General features: G+C 40.3%; 2 protein-coding genes across 10 annotated transcripts in view; one reads left to right on the top strand and one right to left on the bottom strand.

The window, feature by feature from the left end:
• PPP1R13B (protein phosphatase 1 regulatory subunit 13B) overlaps positions 1–2,111 on the top strand; it is a 70,047-nt gene extending 67,936 nt beyond the window's left edge. For all 6 annotated transcript variants that reach the window (XM_074868897.1, XM_074868896.1, XM_074868895.1 and 3 more), the window contains one exon: positions 597–2,111. In XM_074868897.1, the coding sequence (XP_074724998.1) occupies positions 597–638 (42 nt within the window). In that variant the 3' untranslated portion in view covers positions 639–2,111. The remainder of the gene's footprint in view (positions 1–596) is intronic.
• Positions 2,112–2,560: 449 nt separating this feature from the next.
• Positions 2,561–18,417, bottom strand: ZFYVE21 (zinc finger FYVE-type containing 21). Of its 4 annotated transcripts, XM_074868916.1 has the most exons (8): positions 18,206–18,417; positions 12,106–12,156; positions 9,680–9,848; positions 7,906–7,981; positions 7,174–7,265; positions 6,278–6,331; positions 4,724–4,866; positions 2,561–3,316 (listed from the first exon to the last, which is right to left on the bottom strand). In XM_074868916.1, exons 1-8 carry the CDS (start codon positions 18,335–18,337, stop codon positions 3,281–3,283), a joined length of 753 nt encoding a protein of 250 aa, XP_074725017.1. In that variant the 5' UTR covers positions 18,338–18,417; the 3' UTR covers positions 2,561–3,280. The 4 variants fall into 4 exon arrangements, with proteins under 4 accessions (XP_074725017.1, XP_074725019.1, XP_074725020.1 ...); XM_074868918.1 differs by lacking the exon at positions 12,106–12,156; XM_074868919.1 differs by lacking the exon at positions 6,278–6,331 and having other exon boundaries at positions 18,206–18,413.
• Between the last annotated feature and the right edge of the window lie 60 nt (positions 18,418–18,477).

The raw sequence follows: 18,477 nt of genomic DNA, 5'->3' as shown, positions 1-18,477 counted from the left end.
GTGCAGTGGCTCTATTAGGCAGCTTGAGGCTTTGGCCTGGGCAGTTCTTCGGGAAGGTTTTTAATACCTGGCACAAGATAAGCAGCATATAGGTATGTACAAACTTAAAACAGGAAATAGCCTTGAAGCTGACAATTGTAGGCAAGTTGTTCATGCTGCTCTCAGTCAAATGAAATACTGCTATCACGAGGGACCAGGCATGTGAGGCTCCTAAGTAGAGAGATAGAGAGGACAAAATGTGTAAGAAAACCATATAGAGCAGGAAATATTCCCTCTCGACAGGGAATTCTTGTACTCACGTAAAAACATACTTTGGTCTGGTCTGGGATCTTGAGCTAAATGAACCAAGTCACTTTCAGAGCATCAGTTTTGCTGCTGTTGGCAGGAAGAAGTCAGCCCTTGGCCTCCTGCCGCTCCTGGTTTAATTTTTCCAGAAGCTACCTAAGAACAAGCTGTAGCTTACAAAAACCTCACCCCCCAAAACACTTCATCACTCAATACTTGTTAAAAAGTACCCCTTGGTTATAATTTAACTGATTTATATTTAACTTGGTATCAACCATGCAAAGCCTGATGTTTTTATTCTGTTTTTGCAGCTATATCCACGAATAAAACCTAGACAGCGAACCCTTGCTTGAATCCAGTTGTACAACAGTGCAATACCATGCTGGTAACTGGAAACGAAACATACACTGGAGCCATCACTTTTGATCATTTCACACAGAGAAATAAAACTATGATATTTAGTTTTAATGGTGCTTTCTCTTGTTAAACGGACAGCATCCAGAGTTTTCAAGATCTGCAGTTTGTAAATGAGGATTGTTTTTATGTGACCCACCACTGATGAGGAGAGCGGTACCTCCACTACCTGCAGTGTCACGCCAGCTATCGTCTAAAGCGGTGTTTTAAGTTCAAGTTCGGTGGTAGGAGCTTTCTTGTGTTCAATGTTCAGAGGTGTCATTTGCAGAGTGCAGATACACTGTCCAGTTTGCTCCAACCCCACAGTAACTGTCCCACGTCAGGATTTTGGGTATTTTATTCGATACCAGTGAATGTTGAGTTCTCATTACTGATCCACTCTTTGGGTTCTAGGACACAAGACCTTCACCTATTACATGCATAATTAAGTAGTCACCAAAGCTTGATGAAGGCTAGGATTTTAAGTGGTAACACACTGTACATTTAAATCCTAGACAACCCCAACAAAAGCTTTACATAGTCTAGCATCTAGTATTATTTGCGTTTAGAATTGAGCTAGAGAACTAACAAAACAACAGTATCTGTACACTTCTCAAAATCCCTACACATATTTCACTTGGTGTTTATTTTCTTATTATTCAGCCTACAGCACCAGTGTTACCTCTACTAATGTAAAGGTTCCCCTACTAACCACCCGACCTTGTCCATCCTGGGCAAAACAGTTAGTACTGAACTTGCAGCAGCTTAAGGGATTTGTATGTCTGCATGGATGAAAGTGCAATAGTTGAAAAGGGTAAGAGTCCGGTAAGGCTTATACTGTGTCTTTTGAAGTCTGCCTGAGTCAGTCTAGAAGAAAATATGAAGGACTGGATAGAAGTAGAAAGAGGGTTGTGTAGATGCTAAGGCAAGGAGAAGAAAGAAACGAGGTTTAGAGGAGGATTTAAGAAAGGCAATAGCTTATTTGAGGACAGTTTCTGTGTTCTTGGCAGCCTACATCTGTTGCCAAGGCAAGTTATGCAATAACCTATTCCACTACATTGTAGTTTCAAGCAAAAAAAAAAAAAAAAGGCACTTCACTGGAATTTTAATTGTACATGATTTTATATACCAAAAGTATATTTTGAATTTCCCATTTTAAGTTTTAGCCATATTTCTTGTAATTTTCTCCCATTTAACAGTATGCAACTTGATTAATTCTTCATGTACAAGTTCTGTGTATAATTTATATATCCATTTCTGCAGTGCTGTAACTTGCTTTTACCACAGGTTAGCATTAACTGTATATATTGTGGTGAAAAGTGAAAGGGTATTATTGTTGAAGAATTTGCTACATGAATGTGGTGATTTCAAGAGCCTATGATACACTAATTCAGAGAACATGTAAATGTGCACAATAAAGTACTGCTAAGGCATGGCTGCATTCTCCAGTATTTTTATATAGGTAGCCACAGTAGATGTGCCTTTGGTCACAGGCTACGTAAAAAGAATAATTCAAGCTTGCCCTGTTCTATCTGCCAAGTCAAATTTCCTCATTGTTTTACTACCTGCACAGAAAATGACTTACCAAACAACTTTGAACGAGTATTCCAGCTGTGACAAATTAATACTTGTCTAGAAAAGCTCTCAAGGGTCCTTTACCTGCAGCTCAGAACTGAGCCCTGGGTGTGTGTGTTTACTCAATTTTTACCAGCATAGGGAGACAGAGGGCAGAAAGACACTTGGCTCAGCACATGGAGCCAGAGGATTCATCCCAATTATCAACACTTAGAGCTAAAATTAGGGTGCTGTTTATAGAAGTCAGAAGTTTCAAGAGTAGAGACCACATCTCCCATTATATATTGTGAAATTAAGTGTCACCTCATTTTTTTAATAAGTGAATTAATTTATTCATATTTGTACATTAAATTGTATACAATTTCAGATAGCATTACAGTTAGGTTAACAAAAGCTAGTTACCAAAAAGAAAATACAAAACTAAAAATTATTCTGGAAGCTTAGTTATTACAGAAGTTTCAAGGTCATGTTCATCTAAGTCAAATTTGGTGGCATTTGGTGAAATACTTAAATGTTTAAAATGAAATGTTTAAAAAAAAACCCAAGTGATTTCTATAAAATCCTATCTAAGGCAGATTTTATTATACATTGATTTTAAACATTTGGAGAGAGGGAAAAACCTGAGATCTATACCCAAAAGCTATTCTCTGCAGAAGAGACATACACATTTGTTTGCTTTTTGTAGCAAACAGTATATATAATTGTTACTATAAAAGTTGTGCTGTACATTAGCTGTAGTGCAGGTCACTTTCATCTTAAGTGCCAATAAAGGCTTAACAAAATATACAAAGTCTTAAAAGGTGAGGCTGTTTAAAGCATTAATTGTATACATATTGCACACTATAGTGAATACTCATGGTTCAAAAAAATACTCACATTGCATTTGCCAGTTCTTACGTAATGAACCACACTGGAATGAGAAAGGGTCAAGAACAGCAAATGTTACCAGCTGTCAAATTAGCAAGAAGTAAGAGGCAGGTCTGTGGAGGCTGGTGTCTTCCCTCAAGTGGCCAACAGTTTGCTGTTCTTACTGGTCCCGGGACTCATAAAGAAGTTTTGTTGCCTAATATGAAGGCAAAATGGCATTGTGTTAACTGAAGTTTCACTTGAAGCCACCTCATCTTCCTACCCTTCTAAAAATTTCCTTCAAAGCCAAGGCTTTAAATTCTTTCTCTATTATTTTCCTTACCCCAAGGCATGTAATACCATTCAGGTAGGCACTAGAGCCATTTTTGAGACTATTCAGGGTTACTTACACGCAAAACCTGAGGTCACTGAAGACTTCAGATCAACTTATTTGTTTCTTCATGGTCATTTCTGACCAATTCTCATCAAAACTGCCTTGGAAAAAGCTAGGAGTAGTATTTCTGAGACTGGTAATCTGTCTAAACATTACCAGTAAACAAGGTTCTCCTGTTCTATATCCCTCCTACCCCTTCTACCGCTTCCTTGCACAGTTCTGCTGAGGTGTTCTGTATGTCTCAAACTATAGTATCAAGCAAGCCCCTGCGATGGGAACAGATGTGTGTTCTCTGGCTGCACATCCTTTTACCTGCTGTTAACTAGGGCCTCTGAACCTCTCACTGCACGCAGCGGTGACGCAAAACTGAGCTGAACTCCTGTCAAGGGAGACCAGTCACTGCGAGGGAGGCTGTTACACTTCCCATAAAAGTACTGGTGCTCACCACATTTATGGGAGTTGTATAGCTTGTGAAAGATAAATTGGAACAGGTATGTGGAAGTGCTAGATTGTACTCACAGGGCAACACAAAGTTTGAGCGCGCTGTGCTGAGCACAGCGTTAAATGCTGGGCTTTGGGGTGGCTGGGGAGCTTAACAACGGTGACACACAAGCACCCAGCCACACACTTGCATTTGCAGCCAGCTTATAAATTACAGTTCTAATTAACGATTGATCAGATGAACAAAGTTCCAGAACTAGTTGGGGTGGTTTTGGTTTTTGTCTCCCATAACCTTGACTTGTGAAATATGAAACATCAGTTTCATTAGCCATACACTGCCTGGCAACAAAAGATGAAATAGTCTTCTACAGGGTCCTACCCCCAGCTCTGTTCCCGTTTTTAAAACACAGTAACTTCTCTGAACCTTCATAAAGTAGTGAAACCAATTAGCTGAGTTTCGGTTCAAAAGAGTAATTACAATGCACATTCTTCAGTGACAAAGACCTAAAGAACTTGAAAGTCTAATTCCTACTTCTTTTCACCTAACAATATACATAAGATCTTGGGAAACCCTCTGCTGTGCCCATCTTCAGGCATCCGAGCATATAACTGAAGTCATGGTTGTAACAACCCTCCCTATCTCCTGTTAGCAACAAAGCCCTAAAATCCTGAAATTAATAATAAAAGGGAAAAAAAGACTCCTAGGGCTGCATACTGTCTTTAGCATTACTAAGCACCCTGTGTAAAGATTTTCTTCAGCCTTCTCTGAATTTTGCCTCCTTTGCTTACCTTATGCATAGCTGCCAGCCAGCTTGCTGACAGCTTCCTGTTACAGCTGAAGTCTTCACTGGCTGTAAATTTCATCTGCATTAGCTCCTCTGATCCTGGTACCTTATACTGCAGAATCATACCTATGGCACGAGTGTTGCCTCCTGAAAAAAGAAATAAAATCTTGAACAGCAACAGGTTTTACCAACTAAGTAACACAACTTCTAGCTAATAAGCATGTTTGAAGAAAACGATCTCATCACTTAATTCAAAGCACTAGCAACTGCGGGTGCACTAACTGCTGCCGTGCCAGAGGCGGCAGTGACCACGGGTGTTAGTGCCAGGCAATGGCATGTGCAGACCCAACACTCTTTAATTCTTTCTGGCAATCACTGAGGCAGAACTTGTGTAAGCCCCCAGGTAAAGCCACTAGCTACACACACTAGGAGTAGCCTCATGGTTTAATGTTACCAAGTCTTCTCTTAAGTAGATGCCATAGTGTCACACTGTAGCCTGCAGTTTGTGAACTGAATTACTAGTGCTCAGTTAGACTGATACTAAAGGGGACCCTAGCTTGATACAAAGCCTGGCATAGCAGTCAGAAGTCCCTCCAAAACCAGCAAAGGTTGGGAAAGATGCTTACACAAGACTAGATAACGACTGGCAACATCATTTACTTCCTGAAGGAAATCCCCTACGAAAGACATTGCTCTAACAACAGTGTGATAGCAAGATGTTTGTATTTTTTACTCTAGCTGCACAGAGATTAAGATAAACCAAAGCAAAAATACAGAAATGAAACAAAAACTTTGTTTAGAATACCACATTTTATTGGCATTATTTCCTGAAGTAGTAGAGCATAAACTAAGCCTCAGGAAGAACACTGCCATACACAGACGGACGCTTTTCGCAAAGCTCTTTTTAAAGAGAAGTGTCTGCATGAGAGGGCTCCTGGAGGCCTTTACCGTAATATCCAATAAGCCAAACAAAGACAATCTCAGTCTAAGCAACCTGCTCAAAAGCCCACAAGCAGTGTTTATAAAAGTAGCTATTTGCTCCTCTTCTAGGATAAATCTAAATACAACTTCATCATTCCCTCCCCTGCATCTACCTGGTCAGACTAACAGATTAAGAGGTCTTACTTCTTTTAAAGATGCATAAAAGCAAGCCATTAATTAACGGTTTATTTATTCAGTGCAAAGCCTTACTGGCCAGTACACAAGTAGTATATTATTTATTTCTGGTATACCCAATTCAGCACACCTCTGCTGAAGGAGGTGATGCACAATACTGTACCGCTAAAGACACTTTCTCATCTTCCCTCTTCTAACACGGACAATAGCACATGTGGTCTAGAGGCGGCCTTGAGAGTTTTCGTTCTCCAAAAAGTTACAAAACATTCATTCTCAGTTTATTAAACAGGACAGATGGGAAGGAACAGACACGTGTCAGATTTGAACATAAGTTGAACAGCTATAGATCAAACAAAGCAAACAGCACTGCAGAGGAAGAAAGACAGAAGGGGGGCTGTGACAACGTGCTCAGGTGAGTCATGCTCAGAGGTACTGGGGATACCTTCAGTAATATGCTGGCTCTCCAGAAGGCTGGTGTAAGTGTGAATATCTTTTTCTACCATCAAGAAGGCAGGCAGGCAGGCAAAAAGATAAAGCCGTCAGAGGAGTAGTGTACAAGGAATTAGAGGAGCATTAAGTAACTCAGCAACACATCTGGTTGATTTGAAGACCAAGACAAGTTATTGAAGTTGACATGCTGTACTGACTGACTATTGCACAGATAGGCTGTCCAATTAGACAACTCCAGCAGTGACAGAGGTGTTGCTAAAGAACAATTATTAAAATTCCTGACCTTGTTTGTTCTCATTTCAGTGAAATCATATTCAAGTTCATCCTGAAATACTCTAAAATCTGGTAAGAGATGAGGCAGTAAGTAGCTGCCCTCTGATTCAGATGTACCAGTTTCATTTGGTCACCCCTTCATCTTGATTGAAATTAAGAAAGCATAGTTTAATTATTTATATCCCCCCACCCCCCCGCCAGTTTCTCTCTTACTCTCCTCACAATTGTTTGTACCAGCAGAAAAGAAATCCCAGCTGGATTCTGAAAGGGAAGCTACCAAAGACTATCAGTTCCCTCTCCTATGAGCTTTTGAATCAATAGATGTTTATATTTAGCCAAGAGAAAGGGTCAGAACAGATGATGACCACCTTTACTCAAGTTTACTAAGAAGCTCCCCCATATTACAGCTGTAAGGTAATTTCTCAATTCTTAGGTTCTCCCCAACATCCCAGTAGCCACACAGACATTCACACACTGCACTCTATTCTGAGAGCAGTTGTAACAAACAGTTACACCTAAGTTACCAATAACCTATATATGCACTAATGTGAACAGTAATTACAACTTCACATTTTTTTTTCCTAATAGTTAATTTGTATTCAGTGAAAAAATTACCTCCAGGAGTAAATCCTTCTGTAAGTATCTGAACAGTTGAAATCTGTATAATTTCAATTTCATAGTGGCTGTCTCCATCCAAAACCAGGTATCTACATAACAGAAGAAAAACTTTTTTAAAAAAAAAAAGTTTTTTTTCTACAATATCAAGTCCAAATCAAAGGAACAAAATAAACATAATCTCTCAGTGACTAGCTGTTTATATGTTCTTTGGGGTGGGGAAGGAGAGAAATCAAGCAGGAAAAATTACTTTTCATTGAAGTTCTTCACTTAAAGGAAACCCACCCCCACCACCACCCCCCCCCCCGCAAAACCTGTAGTTCGGTTTGCCAAGAAACCCTTTCAACATATTAAAAGCATTCTTCCAAAGTTCTGGGGGAAGAAGAGAACACAGTCTAAAGTGTTCTAGCCAACCAAATTCTAGGGATGACCAAAGTAATGCTTTGGCTGTAATGTTAAACAATATGGTGCAGTGTTAGAATCATTCTGAAACAAGATTTTTTTTTTCAGGGGCTACAGATTCCACCCCCCACCTTCCTATGATCCCCCTATTAGCTGGCAAAACCACTGTATTCCAGCAGCACCGAGTGGCATTATCAGTGAGTGGAGCTCCACCATTCCAAGGCATTCTGATCCACACATATTTTGTTTAGGTTATTAGATGATAATAATATAGCTCTAAGTGCAACAGTAATATAGTTTACAAGTGCAATTTCTACCAGTCTTTCTCACCTCTGATTGTTGGAAAGTCGACAAACCATGAGCTCAGATTTATCGGATGTTCCCAGAGTTACAAAGAATGTAGCACCTGGAAAGAAATGCTTTAGTATTCTAATGCAGAATTTAGGAAGGAACATTCAAGTATCGAAAAGGATAACTAATTTTTACTTACTGCACCTAATACACTGAATTGGGTGAATTAAGGGACTAACTGAAATGTTAAACTGATTAACATCAGCAGAACACTCAAGTACAAAAAGCTGATCTTTAATTACCATGTTCTGAATCACAGGACCTTTCACAACTGCTATGTAATTTCTCCCGCATGATGATATCTAAGACGAATCTTTTAAAAATGAGAAGAGATTTGGAGATGGCAAAAACACGCAATTAAAGACCCTATCTTGTCACTGTAATACCAACTGTTGTTTTAGTATTCAAAAAAAAATAATCTGTCAGAAGAATCTAATAGCAGGGTGTGATCTTCAGCCCTATGCTTAGTAAAGACACCTCCTTTTCATTACTGAAGACTGGCTCAGTCTTACTTTGAGGTCAATGAACTTCAGCCTTCATGTTAGTTTCTTCCTGCTCAAACAGCTCCTTTGACATCGGGAAAGTCATCTTAGCTACATTAGTGGAGTGATTCATAACTTAAACTAAAGCAGACTACACGCCTAACCACTTTATTTCCTCCATGCCTCATGCTCCCTGTATTACCTAATCCCAATACTGTTGGTCTGGGAAATGAAAAAAGTAACAACATACAGCCCTGCCAAATGATCTGCAATCCATCTCCACAATCTGAACGAAGCAGCCTCAGAGAGCTTCACCACACTACACAGTCACCCTGACCCCTCAGCATGGAGCCCCAGGCTGCTGCTGAAGCGAGACAGAGAGACAACAGCAGCAAAACTGCAAAGGACATCACAGCCACCACCTCTCTGACTGCGATCTGTGGCTCTACGGTGCCAGGAACAACTTCAGACTTTAACTGCATAACCCGAAGACAAGCAGAACAAGCTTTAAAAAAAGTCTTCAGTTTAAAACACATTATTTAAAAACTCATCTACACCTTCATCTGCAAAGCAGAGTGAAGAACGATTTGTGTGTTACAAGGATGAACATACTCCTTTCTGAACCCAGAATCTGCCTAGGAACATTCACGCTAATCAGACGTGTGGTTTAGCTTACCAATTATACACGCTGGCATCACGCTGAGAGCGCCCATCAAAAGGCACTGAACAATCTCAGAGTATGTTAAAAACTGAAGACACAGCTTCCTTAATGTAAGTGGAACATGAATTACTGTAGTTTTAATGCTATGCAAAATCGACCACTCATGATGATCTGCCATCAACCACAGCTGTAGGCCATGGACAAGATTAAAGCTCACAGATGAAGCTTGAAACAAGCACTGTATCTTGTTAGAAAATATTAAAATATTCTCTGTTGTATTTTTCATCCTTATTTAATGTAACAGGAATATGGCCAAAAGATGCATGATTTTAAGAAAAATGCCAACTGCACACATCTGTTCTCAGAGGCATTAAAAATTCCTTTGTCTTTAATTAAATCACTCTTTGTAAACTTCTCTCTAAATAAACTGCTAACACAGAATTATTAACTGGCAAACAAGAAGCATGACAACAAAACAGCATTTAAAGGACAAAACTGCAGCTTGTTTGACAAGAGGCACCACTCTTGCTGTTTATCAGGTTTGTTTAACACAGCATTTGAATAAATATAAATGAGATCAAACCAGCATTTACATGCATTCAGTCCTTACCATTCATGAGTACTTTAAGCTGTTTGTCATAAAACTCTGTTTCTTTCTGAGAGATGAGAGCACATTCAGCACACTGGCGCACAGGGTCCACAAAGCACATGCGAGGCAGAGGCACTTTTTTACTGCAGCACTTGTCACAGAAACACTTTCCACATCTTCGGCAGTGGTGCTAAGGAGGAGAGAACATTTTGTTTATTTATTTACAAAGGAAACTATTAGGGAATAATTTGATAAAATTACTACATTAAATATCCTCCTCCCCAAAAACCAGAACACTTTCTCAGGTGTGAAATGTACAAGTTGAGGGACAGGTAAAGCAAATTTAACTGCTAGAGTGGTAGAAAGAAATCTCTGAAGACTGAACACAAAGGACTGAGTATAGTATGAACAACAGCACTATAATAAGCCTTTGCTGGCACTCTGTAAACAAACAGATTAGACACTGAAAGGGCTTCTCCAGTGCCCAGCAGATCCTTCACCTTACTGTCAGTAAGAACACAATAGAAGAGTGGTTTCTAGGCCCCTTCCCACTTCCAAGCAAAGATCCTGGGAAACTTCAACTGAGGATCCTATTCTTCTGCCTTAAAACTTACTCTCAAGTTTTTCCCATGGAAAAAGATAAAAATCTTCATACTCAAGATCTAAAGCTATTTCTCTATCGGAAATATCAGGCAGCATAGTACAAATCCAATGAAGTTGCAAAATCAGAACTAGTATTGCAATGTGTTTCACAGCAACTAAATCTGCAACAAGTGGCTTGTGCTCCAAATCCCTACCGGGGTGTGACAGTCCCAGCAGGTCTTCCTGGTGCAAGTTCTCATGTCAGGACAAGTATTCCCAGGCAAGCAGGAACTGATGTGTGGCTCAAAGCAAGTCTGAACAGTTTGATAGAAGGAACTGATCTGGTCAGTGTTAGGATTTCCTTCCAAATATCATGCAAAATTTTCTGGAGTACCTATTTCCCAGGACTACCTCCATTTATTTCCCAGAGCTAAAACAAATAAATCGCAGCAGTCTAATGAATTAGTGTTTCTCAACCAAAACACTCCAACCAACCAACCACCATGCTCTTAATTCATCCAACTAAAAGGTAAAACAAGAACTAGGAGAAAGTATGATCCAAGATTGAGGAGAAGTGGAGAGGGAGGTGCTGATCTCTTCTCCCTGGTATCCAGTGATGGGATGCACAGGAATGGTTTAAAGCTGTGCCAGGGGAGGTTCAGACTTGACATTAGGAAGCATTTCTTTACCAAGAGGCTGATCGAACACTGCAACAGGCTTCCTTGAGAGGTGGTCGATGCCCCAAGCCTGTCAGTGTTTAAGAGGCATTTGGACAATGCCCTTAATAACATGCTTTAACTTGGTCAGCCCTGGAGTGGTCAGGCAGTTGGGCTAGATGATCATTGTAGGTCCCTTCCAACTGAAATAGTCTAGTCTATTTCTAGGATCATCAGCTGACATCCTAATGTTCTTCAGACCTCCTGAAAATTTATACCTATCTGGTACAATATATTAGTATGCCTGGTCTACAACTTCTCCTTCCCTCTCCCTCCAAACAATGAATTAGAAAACACTGACTATGTCCATGCACTACAAGTCACATTTCCACATCCTTCTTCACTTTCACATGCACATGCTAAGAGAGCGTCAGTGTAGTTAGACAAAGGAATGATATTTCCCACTAAAAATCACTGTTGGCCTTTTTGTGGAGGCTGCTTACCTTCTCCATGCAGAAACCCCAATATCAGGAGAATGTTTTCCAACAGTAGTATTCTGCACACCAGCATGCATTCCTGCTTACTTTTATGTAATTAACTTAATTTAATGCTATTTCTAGTGTTTTCTCTACATACAGTGAGCCTAATTATGGCTCACAGCAATCAAGGTGGTTTACACTTTCTACTTTAATCAGAAATTCCCTTTTCCAAACCCGAGATAAATCCTGTTTTACTTTTAGAACAGGAGAATCTGAGTTGTGGTTCTTTGCATTTTAAGAATACAGTTCTTTAATGTGAGATTGTAATTCGTTACTTCTGAAAACTTTTTTGTTTACATTTCCACAACTAATTTTATCTCCCAAAACACAGCTGAATTAGTTGCTTTGGTTTCCATGTCAGTACTGATGTTAGCAGCCCACTCCAGCATGAGTTCCTCTAACTCTTCTCTTGCATGTAAACTCTGTGGGTACCCAGTAATTTGGAAAAAACCTAACTATGTATTACACATTGAGCAACAAGAAGAATTTCAAAGAAGCAAAATTAAAGCAAAAAGGACCTCTAGTCAGAAAAGGCAGAACAGACGGAAAAACTGCTTTAAGTTACATCAGACTTTGCATGCTATTCTACTGAAATCTTCTACATTTTAAATCAAAATAAGTCAATACTAGTATTTTGCAACATGCTTTACATTTCACTGATTTCTCTTACCTTTCTAGTTATGAAGTCAAATTTTGTATCACACTGCATACATCTTGGGCACTAGAAAACAGTACAAATTAAGATTAATCTACAATATTTTTACACCTTTGATCCTACTACCATAAAGCTCACAAAGACTGAGCTTTATATTATGCCCTAAAAAGAAACACCTCCAAATTTCCATCCTTTATGTTTCCACCATGGATGGCTTTCATTTAATATTGATGTAGCAAAATAACGTCATCCCCATTTGTAAGACAAAAAAAGCTGCCAAACTCATTCGCCCTAAGGAATACTGCATCTTGCCAGCAGTCAAAACTACATTTCAGAACTACTTATGCTTAATTATGTTTGGCTATCCAGACAGCTATATATTCCAGAGTCAACTGATTTTATATAAATTGTCATCCTCACTGTATTATACTGTGATGCTCTGTTGACTCTCTAAAACATTTTTCATGTATTTTAATGCTCTCAATACTTACACATCTTTGAAACATGCTAGGAGATATCTGGTTTTCTTCCAGGCCACTAGGACTTAATTTTTATTCCAGCTACAAAGTGTCATTTTCTGTAATACCTCTTTCCTGAATCAAGCTTACACCCACACTCCTCCCAAAAGAAAAGCCAGAAAAGATGGAAGAAGTTTCTCTTTTGCAACTAAGTAGAGTTTAAGGGGTGACAGTTTTTATTTTCTAAACTACTGGAAGTGATCAGTGACAATTAAAGTTTTCTGTATAGAAAGTAACCTACCAAAGGGCTGATACTCAGCCATTAGATCCCTGGATTTTCACCAAGATTTTACATATTCTTATTAACTGTATCAAAAAACACACACTCTCCAAGGCTTGTAATGCAATTATTGCTAGATTTATTTGCAAATATTAATGCAAATTATGCCTGACATCTGAATCAGAAGAACATGGTTAGATCTGTAGTAAGTTTTGTAACTCTAGAAACAAAAACTCCTCAAACCAGACTCTCTCAGACTACAGCAAAATGTGTCTTAAAAACTGAGTAGGTGCTATTTGCTAAGCACACAGTAATCACCGTTTGCCTTTAATTAACATATTTCAATACTTAACCCTTTATCTTCTATAAATTCCTTCAGGTTACAACAGCTTTTGTCATCTGTTTCAGGGACTTTTGCTTCAGCAGATACCCAATCACTGTCACAAGTTCAACAACTAGAGCTAAGAAAGTATTACAGCAGCTAAATTAAAAATTCTCTAGAAACTTTTCACGTTCTTTTGAAGTAGATTGTTAATAATTTGCAGTAGTTTATATGAAGTGTTCTGATGTCTAAACAGAAGTTTAACAAATTAGAGAGTAACAGTCACTGTAATGGAACATAAATAACTACTTGCAGTATTTGTTACAATAAGCTATGTTTCTAAATCCCACACAAAAGAGAACTAGAAGTGCTCCTGTATTGTTTCAAATAACGTACTGAATTAAGGCATCCAACCACCTCTTTTCACAATGGCTGTAGAAAAGCTTATTCTAACATTCCCTAATAAATAACCTTCAGCATAAAGCAACTTCAGCATTCCCCAGGCTTCATCTCTGTAACAAGTAGTACTCTACAGCTAATACCACATTTTACTCTACATTCATCTTGATTTAGTGTTTTAATTTTTGGCATGTTTAACTTAACTTGTCTGGGAGCTGGACCTGGCAAGAATTTTGGTATACTTTGAATTTACCAGGAGTCTAACTAATTTTCTTAATGAAAACATGTTACAAACTAGGGGGAAAAAACACTCTTCTAAATACTGTCCTAAACAGATTTCATACACAATGGTACGCTAAACACATAGTTGCTTTTCAAGGAGGAACAAAGTTATCCATCCTCTTATTTAATACAAACTCTATAGAAAAATATTTCTGAATTCCAGACCTATCATGGTAACACAGCCTGATACATAGAGCAGTCATAAACCACAAGTCAAATGGCATATGGTAGCAGGCACTGCAGAATGGGATTTTCCTACAAAAATGTTCTAACACAAGTAGGGTCAAGACACTGTTCCTTCAAGGCACTTCTGCTTTAAGTAACCAGAATCAAGTGAACCATTTGCATAATATCAACTTCTACTTTGCCTGGGAAGGGATCTCTACTGAAGATCATCTTGAAAGGCAAATTCTGCCTATTCATCCATATGCCGACATAATTAGAGAGTGCAAGAGTATTGAATTAAGCTTTATTGCTTGAAGGGTTTTTATCACATTTACAGAGAAGGAAGCATGGTGTTTGAGTTACTTTTCATGTCTTCAAGATACAGGCTTTTTAAAACTAGTGCAAATCTAGGTTTTTTGTCAAGTGGAAACAAAAAGATATGAAGTAAGAAATTAAATAAAAATGCATGTCACAAGTATACTCATTTCACAGACAATCAACATACCATATTACTTCATATAGCAAGAGGAAAATGGAAGAGCACCCAACAGTTGTTGGATCTTGGTATTAATTTAAAAATTCTGAGAGCTAGTTCATTACAAATAGAGTGAAACTTCCCACGTTTGCTGAAGCGTGATAACAAATTTACATAATACCTTGGAGCCAGCCAGAGGTGAGAATACTGCAGATGGACAGGAAGCTATAGTTACACTTCGTATGCTTTATTTGCATATACAATAACAAAGTGATTCAAGAAGTGATGCAAGGTAACGCCTGGTTGAGCTGGTTAACACAGTGAACTTTTGCAAATGTGAAAGTTCACAAGCTCATCAAATCACAGCTTGTAACACCCTGACCAAAGCAGCTGCTAGCAGAGTGGAAAACACAAACATAGCGCAGATATGGCCTGTGATGCTTTCTGATACTACAACTGCACAGGGCCAACTCATTGCCTGAGCCACTCGAGTCTGCCAGGCGGGGCTCTGTCACCCAACTAGTGCCGGCTCAGAGCCTGAGCCAACACAGGACCCAGCTACATAAAGCTCAGTTCCCCCCCACAGTGATCCAGGAGCCACAGGGAATCACTGCCACCACATCTGGAAGCTCCTCGCACATCCCAGCTCTGAGGCACACAGCGTTCCTTGGCCACAAAGATCTGGTACACAGCTGGATGTCACGAGGTTTGGCCACCTCTGCATTCAAACAGACAAGTTTTACTCAATTTCTAGTCCAAGATTTCCTTAATAGGAACATCAGCAGCTGAGCTCTGCTGGTGATTTACAAAGAAATTCCGGGTTAGACAAGGCACATGCAGTGACCAACAATTTAAGCTTTGTCTCAAGTTTAATGATGCTCAGCACAAATTTTCATAATATTATCCACCTCATTATTTGTATTATAAGACTAGTAAAAAGAAAGTTTTCTGTAGTCCTGCTTCAGTCTTACACTTCAAACTCCTCAAAATAACTGTTTTAAGACTATAATCTTGTGACATAAAATGAAAAAAAAAAAAAAAATTTCAATGTTATGTAAGTTTTGCAAAACTACTAACTTCCATAATTTTTAGGTGGTTTTAGGTGGCTTTACTTTTAAAAAATAAGCCAGTAGACTCTTCCTGCATAAGAAAAATCAAGGTACTGGATTTGGGAGTGTTACTGGCTGCACAGCAGAAGCCACGATATTTGAAAAGCCAGATCAACATTCACTAAGAGTGGTCTCTTGTCTTGGACAAAGAACACTTTTTTTTTAGTTACATCTGACATGGTAACAAGAACAAGTGTTCTTGCTGAATTCATTAACTAGATAACACTATCTCTTTAAATTTCATTTTATTAATAAAAACATGCGTTTTATAAGCTTCCCTGTATATTGCATACCTGCTTTATTTAAGGAAAAAGTTTGTAACATGCTTGGTAATCATTAACCAAAGGGATGGCAGCACTTCAATACACTAAGAAATCTACTAAAATAACTTCTTACAAAATAATAATGCAAAATTAAGAATATGAATTAACAAATGCATTTTAAATGTTTGCCTATAATACACTTCCAATAGCAATTATCACTGAGTCTGATGCAAAGGCAACATTCAGTCACAAATCAACACCACCAGCCTATCAACCAACAGACTACAGGGGAAAAGTTGTATTTTAAGGAGAATAAATACCTGCAGTACAACTGTAATATAAAATTCAAACTAACAATACACATCAGAGTGATGTATCTTAAAATAAACGGACTTCAATCTTGAATATATTTAACTAGTTTAAATAAATCCTACCACAATCCTCAAACAACCTTTAGTTGAATTAAGATGGTACTATGCATTAGACTGAGTTAGAAACACCTTGGGTTTTTTTTTAAATGAAACTAGTCTGCTACAATCGAGGACTACTGAAATGTGAAAGTACATTTCAGAAGGTCAGAGAGAAAACCAATTTCAGTTTAATTGTTACACAAATTATATCCACTGATGATGTCAGAAATCAGGTTTCCTGGCTGAGGAGAGTGCACACAGGGTACAGCAAGTCACCAACACAGCAAAAGCAGACTCCAGGCACTGCAAAAGGAAACCACTTACACAGTAACTGCTCAGACTTTGCTACAAGCTCACTGATAAATACACACCCCATCTGCAACACAACCAGCGCACCACACCCCGTATGGCACTGGCTGGGTGGCAGCCCCAAGAGCTGAGCACCGATACCTTCAAACGTAAAATACCTCTGGTCACCAAAAAGTTTGTCTTACCTACGCTTCATACAAGACAGATAACCAGTTGCTGCTGATGACAAGGAGGATTTTAACTCTCCAAGTATGGAAGAGAATAACTTGAGAAAACTCGCACAAGGTATTTTAGCAGACTGCTTGTTTAAAATAAGTTGAAAAAGTCACTTTTCAAAAAAGGGTTGTTAGTTTGGACAAAACCAGCAACTGATTTACTAGTCATGCACCTTACGACAGTAGAGGTTAGAGCTGCAGCAGCTGTGCTAGCAGTGAGTCTCTAAAATTATTACTTTTACACAAAACTTCTTGTCTCAAGAGATACCAGGCAGGGGCAAAATTTTCTTCCTCATTCCTAACCAAGGAGGACATAGTGTCCCCATACAAAACAGACCAACCATGTCAGAATCTGGCAAAGAACGGCTTTGCTTAATGACTCTCTGCTTAAACTCAGATTGGCTCATCTAAAATAAATCTTAATGCCAGTCACATTTAAGTGCATTGGCATGCCTCCACACCACAGAATGCTGGCAATAAATAAACAAACAAACAATAGATTCTAAGTTGTATTAGCATCTAGCTGTAGGGACTGGTAACAAATAATGATATGATGTAAAATTTACTATAACATCATGATCGCGTAATTTACTTGAAAAGTATTTAAACACAAAGTTGACTGAAACAGTCCAAGTTATTCCATACTCGTTTAACACCATGAGCAGTCACACCGGGAGCCAGAAGGGCTGTTCTAACTTAGCCTTACTGCCTTAATACTTTCCATCTTTTTTTTAAAATCAAAATGGTCTTCAGAATTACCTTTATAAGCATTTAAAGAGAATGCCTCGCTAAACATTAATGCTGCATAACTCGCTACACTTTTAACTCATTCAGCTCCTAATTTTTGTGACAGGGCCACACGTCCCTGAAGAACGAGTGACGGTCCTGCCCTTTTCAGTCCATTAATCTACGCGAAGTAAGAAAATTGTGGTTTACGACTGAAAAACCGCACCCGGGCGAGCCTGATCCGCTGCCCGGTCAGTTCGGGAGGCGAGGCGAGCCAACAGCCCGCCCGAGCCCCGCGGGCCGGAGAGCCGGGCCAGCTCCCCGAGGGCGCCGCTAGCCACCGGGCCGCCCGCCCGCCCGCCCGTCCCGCCGGCTAACGCTGCCCTCCGCGCGCGGCCCGAGCTGCGCAGGACCCCCGGCCGCTCCCGCCACCGCCGCGCCCCGGCTGGCACCGACGGCGAAGCGGGGGGCGGGAGAGAGGTGCCGGGAAACACGGGCGCGCGAAAAAGGGGAAGAACCGCGACCTCAGTCCTCGGTTCCCGGCCCCTCGGACCGGCCGCGGGGCAGCGGCCTCCGGGGCGGGGAGGCCCCCGCGGGCAAAGGGCCGCCGCGGGGAGCCGCTGGGGCGCTGAGCGGGGGTTGTCCCCGCGCGGGGGAGCGCCCCGGGGAAGGGAAGAGCGGCGCCCCCGCCCCTGCCGATACCTCCTTGTCTGGCACCCAGGGCGGCTCGTCCAGGCCGAAGGGGCTGCGGGCGGAGCGGTGCTCGGGCACCATGCGCAACCCGCTGGGCGAGCGCACCAGCTTCTTGGCGTCACGGGCCTCGCAGCCCGACATCTTCCCCCTCAAACTCCACCACCGCTAACTCTCCCCCTCGGGACTGGCAGCGCCGCTACCCAATGGCCGCCTGGGTCCTTCGGAACGGGCACGGCGCAAGGCCAATGGAAAGCAGCGAGACGCCAAGCCCCGCCCACCCG

The sequence above is a fragment of the Strix uralensis genome, chromosome 4, assembly GCF_047716275.1.
Source record: "Strix uralensis isolate ZFMK-TIS-50842 chromosome 4, bStrUra1, whole genome shotgun sequence".
NCBI classification, from domain to species: domain Eukaryota; kingdom Metazoa; phylum Chordata; class Aves; order Strigiformes; family Strigidae; genus Strix; species Strix uralensis.
Note: the sequence above shows the minus strand (reverse complement) of the source record. Positions and strands in the feature narration are given on the sequence as shown.